The sequence below is a fragment of the Fistularia commersonii genome, chromosome 10 (assembly GCF_037954325.1).
Source record: "Fistularia commersonii isolate RoL2024-O1a breed Wild chromosome 10, RoL_Fcom_v1.0, whole genome shotgun sequence".
NCBI classification, from domain to species: domain Eukaryota; kingdom Metazoa; phylum Chordata; class Actinopteri; order Syngnathiformes; family Fistulariidae; genus Fistularia; species Fistularia commersonii.
The window spans coordinates 1,680,001-1,703,610 of NC_141293.1; the positions used below are offsets into that span (position 1 = coordinate 1,680,001).

Sequence of the window (23,610 nt, forward strand, 5' to 3'; positions counted from 1 at the left end):
AGTTTTTTTCTAATTTAGTTCTCATGATTTATCCTTATTTAGCCTATTTTTTCGCCAAATTTTGCATTTCACATTTTTTTTTTTAAATGTTTTCATGATGAAATAGCCATATTAAAAATCAATTTTAACGTTTAATAAACTTGTCGGGTAAAAACAGCCACACCACCCCCCGTTACCAGTCACAAATCAACACGCAGATTTTTTTTGTAATTCGTACTATTTATCGTTCTTTAGTGTTTTTTGCAATATTTGATATTTTTTTTTTGGGGGGGGGGATCAAATAGCTATATTCTAACCTAAGTAGAAAAAAAAAAAACAGTAAAAAATACTGTAAAATAAAGCAAAAATTTACCTAATAATTTTTTTGTAATTTTTTTTTTGTAATTCAGTTTTTGTAGGTATTGTTCTTTAGCTTTTTTTTGGAAAAAAATTGCATTCTTTTGACAAATGTTTTCAATATGAAATATCCATATTCTAGGTGGAGAAAAAAAACAGTAAAAAATATATTATATTTAATCTAAAACTGACTATGAATTTTTTTTGGCCTTTTTTTTAATTCAGTCATTCTTAAGCATTTTTTGCCAAATTTTGCATTTTATTTTTGGGGGAAAATGTTTTCATGAAGAGGTAGCCATATTAAAAGTCAATTTTAACATTTAATTAATGTGTCTGGTAAAAACACCCACATCACCCCCAGTTACCAGTCACAAATCAACATGCAGATTTTTTTTGTAACTCGTACTTTTTAGGGTTCTTTCGTGTTTTTTGCAATATTTGATTTTTTTTTTTTTGGGGGGGGGGGGTCAAATAGCTATATTCTAACCTAAGAAAAAAAAACAGTAAAAAATATTGTAAAATAAAGCAAAAATGTACTTTATAATTTTTTTGTAATTTTTTTTTGTAATTCAGTTTTGGTAGGTATTGTTCTTTAGCTTTTTTTTTTTGGAAAAAATTTGCATTCTTTTGACAAATGTTTTCAATATGAAATATCCAGATTCTAGATCCGGTAAAAACAGCCACACCACCCCCGGTTACCGGTCACAAATGAACATATTGGATTCTCATTGGCCGCTCTACCTGGAAAATGACAATCCAGGCATAAACGATGTTGTCAAAGTTGATGGCGTCTTTATGTGGATTACGACTTCCGGTGTAGCAGCGGGTGTAATACTGGTTCCAGTTGATGCAGAGTCCCATTGCATCGGCGCCGCTGCCGTTGCCCACGGGCTCAGGACTCAGGCCCAGAGCCTGCCTGTGGAGAGCGTCCTCCTTGTCCAAGCAGCAAGTTCGGCCTCCTTGACGTCGCGCCGGCACATCCGTGCACGACATGATGCCGTTATCGGACGCCAGAGAGCAGATAAAGGGGCGTTCGTCGTCTTCCTCCGGCTGGTAGTACGGCGCCGGAAGGGTCAATCCTGAAGAGCTGTCACCATGAAAACGTAAAAAAAAAAAAAAAAAAAAAAAAATTATCGGAATTATATTTTTGTTACAATCGGCGTCACTTTATTGGTGTTTCTTCAAAACTTTGCAAAACCCAGAAGAAGAGGGCGACCTTCGTTTCTGGAGAAGTCAGACTCCTCAATTCCCAGCAACCCCGATGCCGCTCATGACATAGTTATCATATAAATGCAGAGCGAGCAATTCTGTACAATAATTTAAGATAAACTTTATTGCTCCCCATTGGGGCACTTCCTTTGTTGCAGCAGCGTAACAGTTATAATGTAAGAAAAAAAAAAAAAGTAAAATAAATATGAATATAAATAGAGAAACAGAAGATAGCAAGACATCCAGGAATAAATGGAAAGCAGCAACAACATCAGGGATGAGAATGGAACAGTGAGGGTGAAAGTTACACAACCTGAACTAAACGAAAATATAAATATGGTGACAATAGCAATGAATAAAATAAACAAAAATAGGCAAGAAAAGAACTGCAGCAGAGTTAGGGCATTACATGTGAACGGGTGAGGTAGGGAATAAATATATATATATGTATGTACACAGTGGAAACTTGCTACTTTGCAGTTAAGCTTTTGCGCCCTTGCTACTTCGCAGATTTTTATCTGTAATTCATGTGTTTTAGTTCTTTAGAGCTTTTTTGCAGTATTTGATTTTTTTTTTTTCTGGATCAAATAGCTATATTCTAACCTAAGAAGAAAAAAAAAAAATTTTTTTTTAAATTAAGCTAAAATTTTCTTCATACATTTTTTTGTAATTGTTTTGTAATTCAGTTTTCGTATATATTATGTACGGTATGGCATTTTTTTTGCAAAATTTTGCATTCTTTTGAAAAGTGTTTTCATGATGAAATAGCCATGAAAAGTAAAAAATATAAGAAAATTAAACTAAAATTAACTTTTTAAATTTTTTTGTAATTCCGTTCTTGCGATTTATAATTCTTAGGATTTTTTTTTTTTTTTGCAAAATTTTGCACTCTTTTGAAAATGTTTTCATAATGAACGGGCCATATTCTAGTTGGAGAAAAAAAACTGTAAAGAAAATATCGTAAAATTAAACTACAGTTAACTATAACATTTTTTTGTAATTGAGTTCATCATTCTTTAGCATTTTCTCCAGCCAAATTATGTATTTTACATTTTTTTTTTAATTGTTTTCATGACATCAAAATTAACTGAATAATTTTTTTTGTAATTCAGTTCTTTAGCATTTTCTTTGCAAAATTTTGCATTTTTCGAGTAAAGAATATGGTAAAATTAAACTAAAATTAATTGTAGAAAATAAATTCTCTGCTGGCACTCATTCTCAGAGGAGACGACTTCTCGATGGTTTAATAGTGGAAGAAATCCAAGAGATTTAAATCCGTCTTAAGATCTGGACGACGATACGTTTCGGTCGGTCCACATTTGTAACTTTATGGACAGAAGACAGAAAATAGCAAGACATCCATGAATAAATAGACAGCAAGGCAAGACGTCCCTGCTGCCCGTTTTAGGTTGTTAAGTTTGTTTGAATGTTTGGTTTCTGTAAAAAATTAAAAATAATAAAAAAAAAAGAACAGTTTAGTCCAGACATCGTCTCCATTTAAAGTATCATGAGACAACGCTAAACAGGTGCTAAACAGATAAAATCGACTTTAAATGAGAAAAAGCACATTTCTCCATACATCTTTATATGTTTTTTGTTCGACTCAAAAACACATTAAATTACATTCAACTTTGTCATTAAACGTGCAAAGGATGCAGAGCAACAAAAAGCATTTAGCATCTCACCAGAAGTGCATGTGTATAGATTGTGCAGAATTAACAGATAAATGCAGTATTAAAGAATAAATGCGATTTTCAGCTAGTGCAAGCAGAGGTGGATAATTCGGTGCAGATTATGTAGAAATGATTCCAATGATTAACAGATGGAACTATAAATATACAGATGTCTTGTACAGTAACTCTAAAGAAAGGCTGCTAAAGAGATGTAGACACATTAGAGTCGTACGGCTGAACACATTTCCCTTCTTTTCTTTTTACTCCGTCATTTCCCATCTTTTTCCACTGCAATAAAGTCCTCTTATCTTCGCAGCTTATAAATGAATCAGAATAGTTATGTATAATGTATGCACGTGTGCGAGACTGACCTAGCGCTGAACTAGCTAACTACGCCCCGAGCTAACGGCGTGTGCTGACAGGTGTGGTTACCGTGGTAATGGGTCACATGTTGGTCACATGGGTGGAGTCGAGCCGTGCACAGAAGCTGAGGTGAGGATACAAAACTTATGCTCTGGCTGGAAACCGCAGAACCACCGCCAAAAGTGAATTTCCGCCAAGTAGAGACGTAATCAACCTCCTTGTTCACAAGCTTTACTGCCGTTTTTTTTTTTTTCTCCAGAAACATCATCATAGGTAGTTGCTGCTTTTTTTTCTGAAAATGGTTTTCACTTATTTCACGCCTGTTACATGTTTTCTGTTTAGAACCAAAGAAAATTCCTTGTAGCTGCAAAATGACTTGGCGAATAAAGCGATTCCGCACCGACCGAACTGTATCGCCGTCCCGATTGACATATTTTGTTAGGTTTTTGCAGCGTTTGTCATAAGTTGTTTGGTCTCTTGGATTTCTTCCTCTTGCTCGCTGGCAGACTTGATCATTTCATCGGGAGAGAAGCCGTCTCCTTCAGGAATGCGTGCCAGCGTAGGAGAGATTGTATGTTTTTTTATTTTATAAAATTAATTTTAGTTTAATTTTATTGTTTTCTTTACTGTTTCATCATGAAAACATTTAAAAAAAAAAAACGCAAAATTCTGGGGAAAAAATTGCTGAAGATTGATAAATTGCGAGAACCGAATCACCAAAAAATTACAAAAATGTTATTAAGTTAATTTTACTATATTATTTACTGTTTCATCATTAAGCATTTTTTTAAAAAAAGATGCAAAATTTTGTAAAAAAATGCAGAAGAATGATATATTGTGAGAAATGAATGATAAAAAAAAAATCCAAAAAAATGATAGTTAATTTTACTATATTCTTTACTGTTTCATCATGAAACATTTTGTCAAAAAAATGCAAAATTAAAAAAAAATCTAAAGAATGATAAATCCCGAGAACTGAATTACAAAAATTTTTATAAAGTTAATTTTACTATATTCTTTACTGATTTGTCATGAACACATTTTCAAAAAAATGCAAAATTTTGCATTTGTTGATAAATCACGAGAACTGACTTACAAAAAGTATTATAAAGTTAATTTTTCTATATTCATTACTGTTTTTTCATGAAAACATTTTTCAAAAAAATGCAAAATTTAGCAAAAAATTGCTAAAGAATGATAAATTGCGTGACTGAATTACAAAAGTTTTTATAAAGATAATTTACAATATTTCTTTAGTGTTTTGTCATGAACACATTTTAAAAAAATGCAAAATGTAGAAATAGAATCTAGAGAATGATAAATCGCGAGAAAAAAATTACAACTTTTTTTAAAAATATATTTTAGTTAAATTTCTTTTTTTAGTTTTTTTTTTAAATCATTTATTTATTTTTTACTTTTCCCCGCGATATAAACACTGCAAAAAAAAACAAAAAAAAAAAACAAATCATATGCATGCTGTCATAACTGTGACTTATTACCCTGCTGACTTAAATAACAAACAACATAATAGTGATAATTACAAAAAGGAACGCATTCTGCAAAAAAAAGTTTCAAAGCTGCCGACGGCGTAGAGGCACAGACGATTGAGCGAAACATGAATGAAACATTTGAAGGGCTGCTGACTGCCAGCTTCATCCTATTAGATCCATAATTACTTGTTCCTCTTCATGTTCTTGCTGCTGACCTTTCCTTCCTTGTGTTAGATTAATGCTGCCAATCAACTCTGGATCCTTATTTTTCAATCTTTTTTTTTTTTCCCCCGTTTGAAGCCTTGGATTAGAAGGGAAATATTGATAGAAATCGATCACCAAATCCTTTACATCATGAAACCATTAAAAAGGATCTCAAACCTTATATTTGGACTTTTATGACGTCACTACAGACAACAAAAGTCACATGGATGAAATGACAAAATATTGACGAGTCAATGTCTTATCTAAAAATTTTGGTTTTGCAACAAATAACAAAAACAAGATAACATTTGATCATATAAGATAAGATAGTCCAATAATCTTGCAGTTGGGATTAATAATAATGATGAAAATAATACAAATAATAAAACAACAGCAATAAGGATGATAATAACAATGATGATAATGATAATAATGATAATAATAATAATAATGATAATAATAGCAATACTAATAATATTACAATAATAATGATAATAATGATAATAATGATAATAATGATAATAACAATAATAGTGATAATAATAACAATAGTGATGATAATAATAATAATAATGATAATAACTAGATAATAGCAATAATAATAATGATAATAATAATAATAATGTTTGAATGTTCTGATTAATAAAATGTAATCACTTCAGAACAGGTAAAGAGAAAAAAAAAACCTCTAAAATGATTCTAATAATGCTAAATCGAGGTCATTGAAAATCTTTCACAGATTCTTGACACACACCTTTATAATCTTATTTAATGCTGCCAATCAACTGTGGATCCTTATTTTTCAATCTTTTTTTTCCTCTCGTTTGAAGCCTTGGATTAGAGGGAATTATCGATAGAAATCTACCACCAAATCCTTTCCCTTCCACCTGGACATCATGAAACCATTAAACAGCGTCTCAAACCTTTTATTTGGACGTCGATGACGTCACTACTGACAGCAAAAATCACATGGATGAAAATATATTGCAGTTAGAAATAATAATAGTGCTGATTATAATATTAATAATAATAATAATAGAGATAATGATAACAACAATAATAGTAATAATAGAGATGATAATAATAACAGCAACCATGATGATAATAGAGATGATAATAATAACAACAATAGTGATATAATAATAATAATGACGATAGAAATAATAATAATGATAACAATAGTAATGTTTGAATTTTTTGATTAAAAACAAAATTGTTTTCCGTTTAGAATGCAAAATATTGCCAAGTTAATGTCTTATCCAAAAAATATTAGTTTTGCAACAAATGACGAAAACAAGATAACATTTGATAAAATAAGATAAGATGGTCCATTAGTCTTGCAGTTGGGAATAATAACAATAATGACAAAAATTATTATGTTTGAATGTTTTGATTAAAAAACAAAATTCTTATTGGATTTTTTTCTTGGAAAAAATTCTTGGAATTGGTATTCCAATTCTTGGTATTCTTGGAATTGGTAAAGAGAAAAAAAAAAAAAAACAACTTCTGAGATGATTCTAATAATGGTAAATCCAGGTCATTAAACATCTTTCACAGATTCTTGACACACACCTTTAAAACCTGAAACCAACCACCAGACAGACGTCAATATGTCTGAAAAAGCCGTCCACACACACATTTTGTGCAAAAAAAACGGGGTTACAGCTCAATTAAGGGTTGGTATTATATTGCTGTTGGTAGAGATAGCTAACCAGCTAGCTAGCCCGATAGCTAGATGGAGCAAAAAAAAAGGAAAAAGGAAAAAAAAATCACAAAGAAAACGACTGCAGGCATCGGCAGCTGTGTTTGTGCGACACGTTGGGAGGGAAAGAATGCACACATGTGTGTGTGTGTGTGTGAGAGAGAGAGAGAGTGCATGCATGATTGCATGTGTGTGTGTTATTAGAGAGCGAGTGTTATAGCGAGAGTGCCTGAGTGTGTGTGTTTGATGTTTGATGTTTGATTTGACATGACTGAGGAGTAAGTGAGGGCAGGATGTGGATGCTAACATCAACATCTCGGGCCGAGGAAGACAAAAATAGAAGCTTTCCATCAGCGGGGCCATTATTGTGCAAACACCAGGGGGAGACGGGAGACGCCGTATTTACCCGACGCTTTGTCACTTTGTGACTTCACACCTGCCGTCCAAAACAATCCTTCAAATACGTCGACGATGATGGGATTTAGCTTCCTGAACCCCGTCCGACACGTGGGATCATTCGGTGTCTCATTAACGCCTCGGGATAATTCGGAGTCTTCAATCGGTCTCCGAACCGAAGGAAAATAACAATCACCTTGATACGTTCTGGATTTAAGCCTGGGAGTTTATGACGAGCAACGCGCAGTGCTAACCCAAATAAAAACCTTGAAAAATTTGCAAGGATTTGAGTTCAAACAAGGTGGGAAGGAGAGAAAAAGAATGATCTTTGGGTTTTTTTTGTGTTGGATTCATTCATTCATTCAATCATTGGCTATCGAGATGGGCAAACTACGACCCGCGGGCCACAAACGGCCCGTTGGACGCTTAAATCCGGCCCGTCAAACCTGGAATTTTTTATTCTAATTAAAGCTGATTTATTTTTACTTTTCAAGGAACACAGTGTGAGGTGGAATAAATCAGCTGATGAGGTGGAAGCACTGGAAAAAACACAGAAAATGGTGACGCTCGTGGCAATTAGCGGTTAGCCATGTTTCCTACATCATCTATAAACAACAACATACAACATCTATCTATCTTTATCTATATATATACACATTCACACACACACACAATCATACACACATACCCATTCATATACATATATACACTCATACACACACACATCTATCTATCTATCTATCTATCTATCTATCTATCTATCTATCTATAAATGAATTACATGAATGCAGGGAAAAAATAGAATAAAATAAAATAAAAAATAAAAAAATAGAATAAATGTTATCAATCAATCGATCTATCTGTCTATCTACTGTATAAGTAAATTACATAAATGCAGGGAGAAAATAAAAATAAAATAAATAAAAGTAATTAAGTAGAATAAAATAGAGTATTCAGCAATCCTGCTGTATAAATAAATGACATAAATGCAGGTATAAAATAAAATATCTATCCATCTATCTATCCATCCATCTATCTATCCATCCATCTATCTATCCATCCATCCATCCATCCATCCATCCATCCATCCATCCATCTATCTATCTATCTATCTATCTATCTATCTATCTATCTATCTATCTATCTATCTATCTATCTATCTATTTAGTCACCCACAGATATAACATTGTGTGCATCTTCACTCCAGGTGAATGTAAACAGCATAAAAAGAAGCTCATGTATGACGTCCATCCCAACATGTATAAAGATGTGGAAGCGACGTTCTTGTTCAATTAGCGCGCAGCTGCTGGATGAGCTAAAATAAGCAGCGCCTGCTGGGCTGAGCTGCACGACAATAATCACTTAACAATATCTCTTTCCAAAAAGCTTGTCATTAATGAAAATTAAATATTGTGACTGAACTGTCTGTAATTTGCCGGCTTCACACTTTCAACTGTCCGCATTTATAACATCGCAAAAAAAAAGAAAAAATGTAGCGTAACTGCACTGCATTAGTAAGAATTTGTGAGATTATTCTTTGTTCACCTTCATTGTGTTTAAAAACCATTAAAAAGGAGGTCAATTCCAAGAGTCGAGGAAAACTACGCGACTGCAACATCAAAAAAAAAGGGCTCATTATGATTCAAACGTATTCATAAAATCGGATAAATATCGTTTTTCTGAAAAAAAATGCTTAAAATGAGGGTCTGCGGAAAGGTTTTAACAGCATCTCCTGCTGGTAAAAAAAAAATCAACTACTTTACCGTGATTTTCATTTACGTAAAAAAAAAAAAAAAAAAAAGGAAAAAAAATAGTCTGAAATAATAAAAGTAAAAGGCCTGCAAAGAAAACAACAGTTTTATTGTTGACTAGGAGGCGATGAGAAAAGGGAGGTTGTGTCTTTTGTCCAAGTCACTGCTGAGTCACAATATTACTTTCCGTTCAGCATCTGATTATTTTATATGTTTCCCCGGTTTTATCAGCAAAAGTGTAAACATATGTAGACAAATCCATCCTTTTCCTGCTCACACTCTTTTACACAGAGATTTTACACAGAGCGCATCGTCACGCTGTTGCCGAGTGAAATCCATTGCATGAACTTAAATGTATATCTATATGCATATACGCACACACACACACACACATATATATATATATATGTGTATACACATCTATACATACGTATGTGTATACATACACACACATATATACACAGATATATGTATATAAATTTGCATGTTTTCAATATCCATTTTTTTTTTTTGACAGCAGCTTTTATATATATAAACATATACAGGACTGTCTCCGAAAATTAGAATATTGTGATAAAGTTCTTTATCTTCTGTAATGCGATTAAAAAAAAACAAAGATTACTTTTTCATGATATTCTAGTATTTTGAGATAGGATTTTTGAGTTTTCTTAAGATATAAGCCATAATAAGCAATATTAAAATAATAAAGAATAAAACAATACATATTTAATAATACATATTTTAATACATATAATATATATACGTTTATACATGTACGTATATACATATACATATACGTATATACATACACGTTTATATATAAACGTATATACACACACATAAATATGTATGCGTATACATGTACATATTTATCCATCATTTTGGATATAGATACATGTAAGTGCATGTTTTCAATATCCAGTTTCTTTTTGACAGCTGCTTTTATATATATATATATATATATATATATATATACAAATACACACACACATACATACCTATAAATGTATATATACACACATATATACATACATATACGTATATATACATGTACATACATACATACACATGCGTATATATACATAGATACACATATACACACGTATATATATATATATATATATATATATATATATATATACATATATATAAACATATACATTTACACATATACATTATATAGTCATTTTTTCTTTTTTAATTTTTCTCTTTCTTTTTTTCATTTAATTATCCACGTTCACAATTTTAATGCTGCAACCCCATGTGCCACCAAAATCGCCTCCGGGGGACAAATAAAGTTTTTTTTTCCCGCTTCCGGTTCTGATTCTGCACACTATTTCAGAGACCGACGGCGATGGGGAAAAAGGAAAATAAAAAAAAATCCAACTACCGGGCTGAAACACAGCGGCACATTTGATAATCCCTCCAGAAGTAGCTCTCCGCTGTGCTTCACGAGTCTATTTCGGCGTCCGTTTGCATGCAGCAGCTTCCTCTGACAGATGCGCCATCATATATCACACCACTACTTAGATAATGAAAGAAAGACGGCGAGAGAGGCCATAAAGGATGTTGCTGATGGACCATGAGGAGAGAAGAGTGTATCGGTGACTGAAAGGTTGTCAGATGTTTAAATGGATAAAATGCGTGGACGACGAAGGAGGGCGAATAAGATAAGATAATACGAGTGTTCTTGTAATGTGCGTTGATGCAGGATATGTGTAATAAAAAAAAAAAGGGGGGCCGCGGCGAGACGCAAAAAAAAAAATCTTTTCGACCCGGGCGATGAAAATGTCCAGGTTCTGGTCGCGAAAAGGAAGGATGAAGACACCGTGAAAAGAGAAAGTTCAAAAGAATAAGAGTGTAAAATAGCAAAGTGATTGCCGCACTTGACTGTGACACTCTATTAGACCTTTAAGACACCAGCTCTTACCATAATAGCACTTGAGTGCTAACTCAGTATGACCTTTCTAATTAAATACTTAAACACCCTGACAGCCCTGCATAATAATATTATGATGCTTTAATTACATTCAAAATAACAGTTTGCTCTAATGATAAGCTGCACAACTCAATCTGCAACGCCGAACGTACGGTATTTAAAGCGGTCCGCGATATTGGGGTGTATTTTCTTGCGTTTCGAGCTGACCGACACGTGTCCCCTTTCGTGCCGCTATTATTTCTGTCGTTAGAATTCACCGCGTCAGCAAAAGCCGGGAAAGAACAGGGCGATTTATGCGGGTTATAGATGCATTAGGACACACACATCGGGGGGGAAGACGCCTGTCTGGCGAGCTGATGGCGGCGCAAAGAGGAAAAACGGAGAGAGAATGGCATGAAATCAGACTCCGACGCCGGTGAATGTCACACACACACACACACACACACTCGGTTGGAGATGTTGTCATGTCGGGTCATGAATATGGAGGCTTGCAGCTGGAAACTAATCGCATTCTTAGTTGCAAGACGTGCACAAACAGAATAGCTTGACGGAAACATAAAAAGGGAAAAAAATAAATAAAAAAGAAAAATACCTCCAGCTATGAAGAACAACAAAGTATCCAAGTTGCATTAATATCCGGGTTTTTAAAAAATAAAAAATAGAAATGGGTAAATAATGATTTTAATTTTATTATATTTTTGAAATCCAGCTTCGTGAGTTCTTATTTCTACTTTTGGATTATTGCAAGATGAAGACACAGATGTATGCACACACACACACACACACACACACACACACACACACACACACACCTTGTGTTGAGGTCCACTGACCCATGGTACTATCAAGGATTGCTATTATATATATACATGTATAAAAACAACAATATTTTATCATAAAAGTTGCATCAAAATACCTTAAAAATACTTTGAATTGCAAATTCTGCCAATAGTGCCAATACTTTGGCACTATCAAGGATCGATATTACACACATACATGTATAAAAACATCAATATTTTATCATAAAAGTTGCATCAAAATACCTTAAAAATAATTTGAATTCATTTTAATGTATTAAAAGCACCTTGAAAAAAAAGTAATCCGATCTGTCTGTTTATTTTTTATTTCAGAAAACGTGTTAATGAATCCCCCAGCCTCAGATGTATGCGTGAAAAATATTTTCTATATAAAATAAAAACAAAACAACTCGGTTCAGTTCAGATTGTAAAATAAAATAAAATAAAGTGAATAAAAAAATAATAATAAATAGATTAAAAAAAAAAAAAAAAAATTGAAAATAAATAAATGAATAAATAAAGTCATCTGGAATTTCCTACTGGATAAAGAGAGGTCTATTCCATTCTATGTATTTTTATGAAAATTGTTATTTTTTGAGGGTCAACTCACAGAGTGAAGTTCTCCTCAGGGTAACAGCGGTTCCTCAGTAAACCCGCCCACAGCTGCACGCCGATGATCCCGAAGATGAAGAAGACGAAGAAGCAGAGCAGGAGCACATTGCCCAGCATGGGGAGAGTGTCCAGCAACAGGTTCACCAGGATACGCATACCTAAAATCGCAAAAAAACAGGATTGTAATCATCGTTTTCATCTTTGTCCTAATTTTACATTCATGAGTTAATGAATTCATAACGTAAATGCGACACAAACAACAAAACAAGTGTGAATATGGTAACATTCAGACATGGACATGCTAAATGCTAATGCTGTGCGCCACTGCTTCCCTATAATTGGATACAAAATGTGCATTTTGGGGGGGAAAAATAAATAAAATCCAGATTTTTGGGTCTCAGAGGCAGATGGCGACGCTACAGTTCACGATACATTTATTAAACACATCTTACACAGAATGTTTGACCCATTAAAATCCATTAGCCTACCGCGTTGGACTTTTTTGTAGACGCATCAAAAAAATTGTGAAAGTACTGACATTACTATTTAATGTTTGTCTCAAGGTAGTTTACGGAAGATATTCCAGAATCCGCATGAGAAAAATGTTTTGCCCCGATGCTATTATTTTAGCAATGCAGCCGTTCACATCTACTTTCACAGATCTGAGTCTTCGCCTCCCCGAATTGTCTGATTTTTCCTTCCGAGGCGTTTGGTTTTCTCCGAATCACTCAACCCACGTCGAGTTTTTTTCTATTGAAAACTGTTCCTCAATATCGACATTTCCCGACAGTTGTGGATAAGAAAATGAGTGTAACTGGAATTGTATTGATGATTCCGTGTTCTCTTATTGTCAGTTTGGGTTTTGTCTCGAGATTTCAGAGAATAACAGTGTTTCGCTCCTGCGATTGACCGCCGACAGCTTTAACGTGAAGCCGTTCCGGCCCGCGCAGTAAACGGAAAATGGTTGCCACTTATATAGCGCTGCATAGCTTAGCACTTTGCAGTTGACATACACACACACACACACACACACACACACTGATGCCGCGCAAGGCGCTAGCCGCTAGACCAGGGGTGTCCACATTTTTCGCAGACGGCCATATTTGTTGAGATCAAATGCTAAGAAGGCCATATTTGGCGAGTAAAATGCTAAGAGGACCATATTTGGTGAGATAACATGCTAGGAGATAAAGTGCTAAGAGATAAAATCATAAGAGGGTCATATTGGGTGAGATAAAATGCCAAGAGATAAAATGTTAAGAGATAACATGCTAAGAGGGCAATATTTGGTAAGATAACATGCTAGGAGATAAAATGCTAAGAGGGCAATATTTGGTAAGATAACATGCTAGGAGATAAAATGCTAAGAGAGCCATATTTGGAGAGATAACATGCTAAGAGGACCATATTTGGAGAGATAACATGCTAAGAGGACCATATTTGGTGAGATAAATCCTACGAGGACCCCATTTGGTGAGATAACATGCTAGGAGATAAAATGCTAAGAGAGAAAATGCTAGGAGAGCCATATTTGCTAAGATAACATGCTAAGAGGACCATATTTAGTGAGATAACATGCCGAGAGGGTCATATTTGGTGAGATCACATGCTAAGAAGGCCATATTTGTTGAGATAAAATGCTAAGAGATAGAATGCTAAGAAATAAAATGCTAAGAGAGCCATATTTGGTGAGAATACGTGCTGAGAGGGCCATATTTGTTGAGATAAAATGCTAAGAGCACCATATGTGGTGAGATACCATGCTAAAAAGGCAATATTTGGCGAGTGAAATGCTAAGAGGACCATATTTGGTGAGATAAGATGCTAAGAGATAAAATGCTAGGAGATAAAATGCTAAAGGATAAAATGCTAAGAGAGCCATATTTGGCGAGATAACATGCTAAGAGATAGAATGCTAAGAGATAAAATGCTAAGAGAGCCATATTTGGTGAGAAAACATGCTAAAGGACCATATTCTTTAAATGCATATCAACTATTTCTTGTATTATTGCAAATGGCCTTCTTTTCATGTCTTAAGATGGAACACAAATCCATAATTTTTAGCAAAATCACTGTTTTTCATATTTGAATTCCACAGAAAAAGAGGAAAAATTAAACATCTCTCATTTGAAACAAATTATCTACTATTAAACACTCACTATGAACCTCTCAATTCAAAACATGAACAGGAAAACAACACAATTATAAATATTCTATATATTATCAAGAAGTGTAAAACACAGAGCAGTTAATGAATCCTTGTATTGCTCGTTATCAAAAAGAAGAAACACGTTTTCTTTTGTTATTTCAATTTTAGATTCAGATCAAAAATACAAAATAGAAAAACAATTCCATTATTGATTTGCCAACTTAAAAAAATAACAAAAAAAAAAAAAAAATAGCATAACAACGCAGCGCTACGGCCAAATGTAGCGCCTCTTCAACACCTTTTCCTCCCGTCGCTTTATTTCAATCGAGCCGAGACAAAAACAGAAAGAGCAACGTTTACAAACACAGAAAACATGGCGGTTCATGGGTGTGAAAATAAGGAATCTCCTGAGGAACAAATACTTCGGTGGAAACATGGTGAGATGAAAATGGGTTTATTGACAAGAACCCTCCTCACAGCTTCCCTAATTTAGAAACACAATCACCACACACACACACACACACACACACACACACACACACACAAACCTCACTACAAAGATGGAGGTGTCATTGGTCCTTAATGAAGCTTAATTGCAAACAAGTGTTATCCCCTGTCAAATAACGGTGACCTCATCGTCCCGGCCCGCGGTGATGACATGACAGGATGTGATTAGTGAGATTTAATGACAGCAGTTGAGACTCATCAGAATGTGTGCGTGTGTGTGTGTGTGTGTCGGAGGATGAAATCCACTGAAACCTGATGAGTGTGTTATGTGGGCGTGGTTGTGGTGGTAACCTATGATATGAGAAAACGCTTTTTCTAGTGGGTTTTGGGAGTAATGGAGCACATTAATGTCCGCTACAGTAAAAGAGATAGAAATCCATGAAGTAACCAAGCGGATTCCCTTTTTGCGGTTTTATAGTTTGGTTTTATATGTCATGATATATCAGTGAGGTGCAGTCAGTAGAGGCAGGGGGAGGCCGGGCCTCACCTGTCGTCACGGAAAGAAAAAAATGCAAGATGAAAAAATAAATTAAATGGTTATATTTATTCAGTGATTTTTACTATACCATTTTTAGTTTTTTTTTTCAAATTCACAAAAAAAAAAAAAATCACATTTACCGATCAAATATGAAGAAGAGACGTGCGGGGACGTAGCAACCAGCTGAGCCCAATATTTACTGCGCAATGATTCTGCTAACTGTACTAGCATGCTATGCACTGAGACCGTATTGCTGTCTCTGTGGATGTCACTTAAAAAAAACACTTAATATATGAACGAAATGCGTCTAATGTTTTTCGTCAACAACTGTAACATGTTTTTCGTAATCATAAAACGACTGTGAAGAGACATTAGGTGAGGCAGGCAGTGATGGTGCCTCATGTTAGGGGGCGCCGCTGATCCCAGGGATCCTTCTTACTACTCGGCTACAGAAGATAAGCAAGACTTCTTCAAGCATGTTGATGACGCTTTTCTTCGGGAGACTTCATTTATAAGTAAAGGTAAGAGATAATAACCTTTTTTTAACGTGTGCTTTTTTTCTATGCTACAGTTTGTATATGCAAAGAATGCTGATATGATATTTTAAACAAAACACGTCAACTTCTGCCAATAAAATGGTGAATAAGCTTCTCTGTAGGGTTGATATGTTTGTAAATCTGACGGTGACGACGTCAGCGCCTCACCAGCCATGAACCTCACCGCTCCTCACTGATTGATCTACAGTTGGGTAAGATATATAATATATATGTATTATAAACGGTGCGATCAAATGGCAAAAAGAGCGATCGATGACGCCGGAGAAGCTGAGCGTGAGTGATAAGATAAGATAAACTTTATTAATCCCGAAGGAAATTGTTGTGCCAGAGTTACAGAAAATATAACAGTAATAAATAATAAAAGAAAAAGGCAGACTTAGAAATAAAAATAAACTATAAAGTGTCTCAGTGAAACTATAAAGTGTCTTAGTAAACACTTTGACACATTAAAGTCACATCAACGCACCGAGAACGACGATTCACAAAGATGATGCGGCGTCAGCGTCATCACTTTATTCATAAATAATCCCATTTTCTACGCTGAGGTGATGTTTTGATTTTTAAAACAAGGGCCGGCAAAATTCCCCTTGTAATTTTACCCCTAAAAAAAAGAGTGGATCAAATTATTATTTGCAATTTTACCAAAGGTTACGGCGATGGTGTCGTTGAAAAGAGCTTTTCTTGATGTATTTCGGGTTCGACGCATAAAAATGAAGCTCAATCGTGCAAAAAAAAAAAAAAAAAAAAGTTTACAGTTTGCGGCGTCTGCGCATTATTCCCCTCTGTCTTTTTAAATTTGAAAATATGCTCCCTTGTAGACCTTAATTTACGAGGTCAGACGCTTTCTGTGTTTTGACATTTTATCCGAAGCGTAGAGAGAAATGTGAAATGTTATTCATTAGTATCCACTGCTCTTTTTGCGCTCCTAATTTTTGTCATCTGCTGGTACTAACTGGAGGGATTCAACGTGTTACTGGCGAGTTTATGTCTGTGGAGGCGGCGAGAGGGGAGTCTAAATGTGTTTGTTCCCCAAGGACCTTGTCATTAGGCCACCGTTCCATTAGGACTAATTGGTAAGAAAAGAGGTGGTGGAAGGAGAGGCGGAATTAGGATGAAACAAGGCCTGAGGGCGTGCAGGAAAATGAGGGATGGGGGGGAAAAAAAAAAAAAAAAGACATGATGTCCCACAGATGAGCCTCAGATTTGTCTGGTTCTTTAAAAGTCCATCGTCTCCCTCACGGTGACTGAAACAACTCCTGCTGCTCCGAGACAAAGATGGAAGACTTCCCTTGAACTGCAACGAAAACAAATTTCCTGGCTGCCTGAGCTCCTCTGGCCTCCTCCCGTCTCTTGCCTTTCTGGTGCAGGTATGTAAGACTGAAAGTATCTGCCTTGGATTTGCTCACTTTTTAGCTTTTCATATCAATGATCAGATAAGTGTTGTGTGGTGACACAGTACGGACAAAAGTATTGGCTTGACTCCCATATGAACTGCTATAATTCCTAATCCACAGGGTTCAACAAGACGTGGGTCCACGTTTTGCGGCTGGAACAGCTTCAACTCTTCTAGAAAGGCCATCCACAAGATCCAGGAGTGACTTTATGGACATTTTTGAGCGTTCTTCCAGGTTTGTGATGTTGCACAAGAAGGTGTATGATTGATCCCAAAGGTGCTCTAAGGGGTTGAGGTCGGGACTCCGTCGTCCATCTCTTTATGGATCTTGTTTTGTGCACCGGTTCACGGGAAGGGTCCAACTCCAAATGGAAATTAGCTATGAGCTATAACCTAGTACAAACATCTCTGACTCTGTGCTTAATGTAATTGTACACTGTCCTAATAAACTTCTAAACAAACAAACTGTTCCCATGGAATTGTCCAACATGTCTTGGTATGCTTTCGCTTTTGGAGTTCCTTTCACCGGAACTGAGGGGCCAAAAACAAGCCTCCATAATAATCCCCTCTCCGTTGAACTTCTCACTTGGTACACTGCGGTTGGACAAGTAGCCTTTTCCTGGAGACCTCCTAACCTGGACTCGTCCTTCGGATTTCCAGATGGAGAAGCATCTCCGCCGCTCTAGAGTCCGGTGTCGGCATGCTTTGCGCCGCCGCATCCCTTCGCATTGCACTTCCGATGCGGTGGAAAGCCATTCTATGAAACTCTCTGGGCGCTCTTCTTCTGCACCGAAGCCCACGTGAAGTTTGGAGGTCTGCGGCGATCTGCTCTGCGGGAAGGTGTACGGAAGTTTCAACTGTTCTGATAAAATAGGCTTCAAGTCTCCACCCGCAATCATCTCAGAGCCTCTGAACGATCATTATTTGACATCATGACTGGCTTGCGGGATAAAACGCCCACAAACCAGACAGTACACGTGGGTCAGGACCTGAAGAAATTAGCCGTCTGCAGCCAGGCTGCACAGATTCCACATCTTCAAAACACTTCTGAACAAAGTACTTAAATGAAATATACTGGAATTCCAGTGGGTTTGTTTGAGACCATCTTTTTATGACCTTTGACACCTTTGTGTCTCTTGGTCAATGAGTTGGGTCGTGTTGAGATCTTAACAACCACCTTTTAGAGGACAGACTTTTTCTGGCTTTTTTATTTTGCTTTTTAAGCTGTTTGCAGGGCTTTGTCAGAGCGCCGTTCCGGGGTGTTCTTTCAGCAGAACACTTGATATTTTTTTCTGTTAGAACAAATACGGCAATTGACGACCTTGAGCACGAAATAAAAGCTGGTTTCGTTTTCAGCACTTCAATCTGGATACGGATGCCCCGAGTTCTTATTTTTTTCGAGCTTGTTGGATCTGTTGCTCAACGGGAACTAAGGCCTCGTTTGCAGTTACCACCAAATAAAGGCTTATTCTTTTGTTTAGACTTTATTGGGGGTCGATGAACTCTGACCATGAGAGTCTGCCTGCCGGCCTCCGTCGGGGGAAAGTCGTCTCGAAGCCGTTTTTGAATCGACTCTTTTGCGTTGATACTTCCAGGGGAGTTCGTGGGAGATTTCTAGCGAATCGTTTTGGATACATCTGGGAAACTTTGAACCCAAGCGGCAATACTTTACTTTCCTTTGGCAGAGCGCGATAGAGGCCTTACAGATGTTTCAAGGAAAGGTATAAACAAGGGGTCCCCAAAACTTTTCCCTTCTCTGACGGGGAGTCGGGCCAGTTTGTAGAGCAGAGGTGTCTAAACGTAAACATGTATTGATTTCCAGAAAGTCGCGCATAACCAAAAAGGAACCTTTTCTGGGATCTTGACAGGAAAAAACAAATGAGGAAATAAAAAAATAACCCTTTTCAAGTTTTTCACAGGAAAAAAGACCAAGGAACATTAACTTTCTTCACAACTGTTTGCAGCTCTCACATCAAATTCACTGTGAAAACCAGATACCAACACCTTCCGGGTTAAACATCCTGCATTCTGAATCTATTTTTTCTCTTATCTAACTCTTCGACGTGTTATTTGACAGGGGTGTGTCCGGGTTTTAAGTCAAGAAAAATCAAAATTCATCTCTGGTGTAGTTCAGGAATCGGGCAAAATGTGGACGCCGGGTGTGTCCGACCCCTGGGCCGGAGTTTGGGGGCCACTGGTCTACACTTTCAGACGACACTACCACTAAGATTCTTCATGACTTCGGGGCCAAGAAGGCTTGAAACAGCAAAGCTGGTTCTGAGGAAAGACCGGCGTCTTGGTTTTGGGCGATCAAAGTGGACCGAAGCCCTGGAAGCACTCGGTCCTTCAAGCTTCGCAGAGTCCAATGAACCCTCGGACTCAAGGCGGTTTGAAGAACCGTCGATCCAAGACACTTTTTTAAGGTCGGCGTCTTTGCTTCTTTCAAGCTTCAGGGAGGCCGGCCTTGCAAAGGTGGGTCACATGTTCCAGACGTCCCCTCGGAGGGACGGATCACCTCTGTCAGACCGGTTAGCAGGGCTGTCAAAGAAATCTGCGCTGCCTTTTCAACGCGTCAGAAACACTTTCTGACAGATCGGTTCTGGCGTGAGTCGTCAACCGTCCTCCCAAGAATAGAAGACCGGGAGGACCAAGATGGTCTGCTGGTGACTTTCAACACCCTGCTATCGTCCGTCTCAAGGTTCTAAACCTTCAAATCTTTTTCCAGATGTTAAAGAGTTGAGTTGGATTTTCTGGATTGCTTTTCCCCCTGAGAGGCAACTGGGTGGTTCCAGTACGAGGTACCTTCTGAAAAACCAACAGTGGACGACTTTATGAGGCCCAATCGTGCGGAGCAGATAAAGACGAGGGCGTTTCGATCCCGGGGTGATGGGAGAGTTTAAAAATAAGAATAAGAACTTTATTTATTTTAAGTGTTTTAAGGTCTTATTTTACTCCAAATATTTTACTCGGATTGTTATTTATTTGCTTCAGGTTTTGTTTCTTGGTCTTGGGATCAACTAATTCCAGAGAGAACAATAATACATCACGTTCGTGATATATTTTTATATATTGTTTTGCTAGCTTATTGCTAACATTAGCCGCACGAGTGACCCAAAAAACATGGCTCGTGGATCAGAAAGTGTCTGTTTTTGAGACGAACTGACAACGTGGGAAATAATGTTTTGTTTTTGGGCCGAACGCCTTCTTTCTTTCGGCTTCGGACTAAATTAGGCTGTGTAATTTATGTTTTTGTTTATTTTTTACTGTTTGATGTTAAATCCCACTGTTTGAATAAAAGCCTTTTTAAAACTCAAAGCCCTCTCCTCCTTTCTCCATCCTATAATAGTCCCGATTTTGGTAGAGGGTGACAAACTGAGGTGTGAGCTGGAAGGAAGATCCCCGGATGTTTCAGAGCAAACTAGTGATCCCGGAAAATATCGGACAAATAGTTTTTTCACTCTTTCTATCTTTCCCTCTAACGGGGTCACAGGACCGAGTCGCAATCTGGTTCAAACAGTCGATAGTTCGACTCTTCCGATGAAGAAGAATATTATGGATTTATACAAATATAATCTGTGAATGGAGCTGAAAATCTTTTATGAGCTTCAGCTCTATCTATCTATCTATCTATCTATCTATCTATCTATCTATCTATCTATCTATCTATCTATCTATCTATCGAATAAATCAATTACATAAATGCAGGGAAAAAATAAGATAAAATAATAAATGAATAAATAAATAAATAAAAATAGAGCTTATCTATCAATCGATCTATCTGTCTATCGACTGTATAAGTAAATTACATAAATGCAGGGAAAAAAAAAAAACAAAATAAAAATAAATGAAATTCAGTAGAATAAAATAGAGTACTCAGCAATCCTGCTGTATAAATAAATTACATAAATGCAGGAATAAAATAAAATTAAATTAATGTCTATCTATCTATCTATCTATCTATCTATCTATCTATCTATCTATCTACACACACAAATGTACACCCACACACACACTCATACATACATGCATACATAGACATACATATATATACACTCATACACACACACATATATATGTACATATATATATATATATACGTATATACACATACAAACACACAGACACATATGTATATATATATATGTGCAGTATACACACACACATATATACACACTTACAAACATTCATACATACATACATACGCATACATATAAATATGTACAACCACACACACACACATACAAATATATACACTCATATACACACACATATACATGTAGATATATATGTATATACACATAGACACAAACATGCACACACACACACATATATATATATACATATATGTATACATATATGCATGTATATATACACACACAGACAGACACACACAAACACACACCTACATACATACATACATACATACATACTTATATATATAATCGCTTCAGATATTTTCTTTCTCAAAACTCTAGATAATTCAAGATTCCTTCAAAATGTTTGAACAATTATCAGTGATGTTTTCATTTCAATAAATGTCCCAAAATCTTCAAGCATTTGTTCCAACCAGTTTGCGAAATCGTAAGTTTGGCCGGACATTCAATTTTCAGGCTCATCGGCCTGAATTTAGTAAAAGGGGAAACATTTATGAAGTGCTGAAAAAGAACAAGTTGTGTGAAATAGAGCTCAGAAGGTTAATAATGTATTATTTTCTATCATTTGTAGAGTTCATATTGTCATTTTAATCATCTTCAAGGTATCGAGATACATTTCAATGAATGCATTTTCCCATTTTCTATTGCAAACACACACACATTTGTACGTTTTTGTTCTTTTTCTTTGTACGCGTACTCGATTTCAGAATTTTTCATCATACACCTGCACCAACAAAGACCATTATGGGATGTCAATCAAAATAACCCGCGGCGAAAAAGTCTGTCCAGTTTTTTTTTTTTTTTCTTTTTTTGTTGTTTTTTTGATCAGCGAAGCGGCGTTAAGCGATGTTTGTAAATCTAATAAAGCTGTGAGTCAGTGTCGGCGGAAGCTGTGTGATTAAGCATAAGATGAATGTTTAATGATCCCCGTGGGGAACAGGTGTCATGGGGACACACACACACACACACACACACACACACAAAAAAAGATGGAGATGTAACCCCATACACATGAATTTTCATGAAGATGTATCACTACTTTATCATCAGACGCGAGGAAACACACACAAAGCAACCGACGGGCGACATGACGGAACACTTGCGCTACAATCGGCTATAAAATATTTTAAATGTTCTCACTTGGCACTCTGTTGATGGCTTTAAGAGGGCGAAGGACCCGTACCGTCCGAATGGCTGACAGGTTAATATTCTGCAGGTCCAGTGAGTATTCAACCATCCTGGATGCAAACACACACACACACACAAAAAAAGAGACAATTAGGAACAGCATTTTACATTTCTATTTTTTTTTTTTTTTTTGAATACGTGGCCATTCTTTGATCCGATCTCACCTCAGCGATACAGACTGAGTGACACATCTCTCCCGGAGAAAGTGGTGGGGGAATAAAAGTGACAAAGCATCAAAAAGGAGAGAGTAACATGAAAGGGAGGTGAGAAAGAGAAAGAAAGCAAAGGGGGGGAAAAAAAAAAAAAAAAAAAAAAAGGATTCATTTCTATTCTAAGTGTTGCCTGCAGGATGTTGTGGCTCAGTCGGAGCCTGGCATCTGTTAGCGAGTCATTTCCACAGCGTGGCTAAGCTGTTTCTGCCCCCAAACCTAAAGCACTTTCACAGGAGGACGGCCACACGTTGTGTGTATTTCCGCGCGTACTTGTGTTTCGCGTGTAACACACTTATGATACACAACTTTGATCATTAACACCAAAATACTTCCGTGAAGCGAATGTGTTATAAATGCGTGCGAATGGTGGGAATTGGTGTAATGTGAGTTAAAGTGTGTGTGGACAAAATCGATGCGCCAGAGGCTACGACGCTGTGGCGGCGTGATGCCAACAACGGTAGCGCTGCTACCAAATGCTAATAGCACCCGTTAGCACATCC

The 23,610-nt window shown here is 36.4% G+C and overlaps 1 protein-coding gene across 4 annotated transcripts in view; it reads right to left on the reverse strand.

Annotated features, from left to right (window-relative positions):
* Positions 1-23,610, reverse strand: part of LOC147230055 (voltage-dependent T-type calcium channel subunit alpha-1I-like) — a 133,995-nt gene that overhangs the window by 95,342 nt on the left and 15,043 nt on the right. For all 4 annotated transcript variants that reach the window (XM_086153194.1, XM_086153193.1, XM_086153192.1 and 1 more), the window contains 3 exons: positions 22,851-22,948; positions 12,471-12,630; positions 1,078-1,423 (listed from right to left, as the gene is read on the reverse strand). In XM_086153194.1, the coding sequence (XP_086009320.1) occupies positions 1,078-1,423; positions 12,471-12,630; positions 22,851-22,948 (604 nt within the window). The remainder of the gene's footprint in view (positions 1-1,077; positions 1,424-12,470; positions 12,631-22,850; positions 22,949-23,610) is intronic.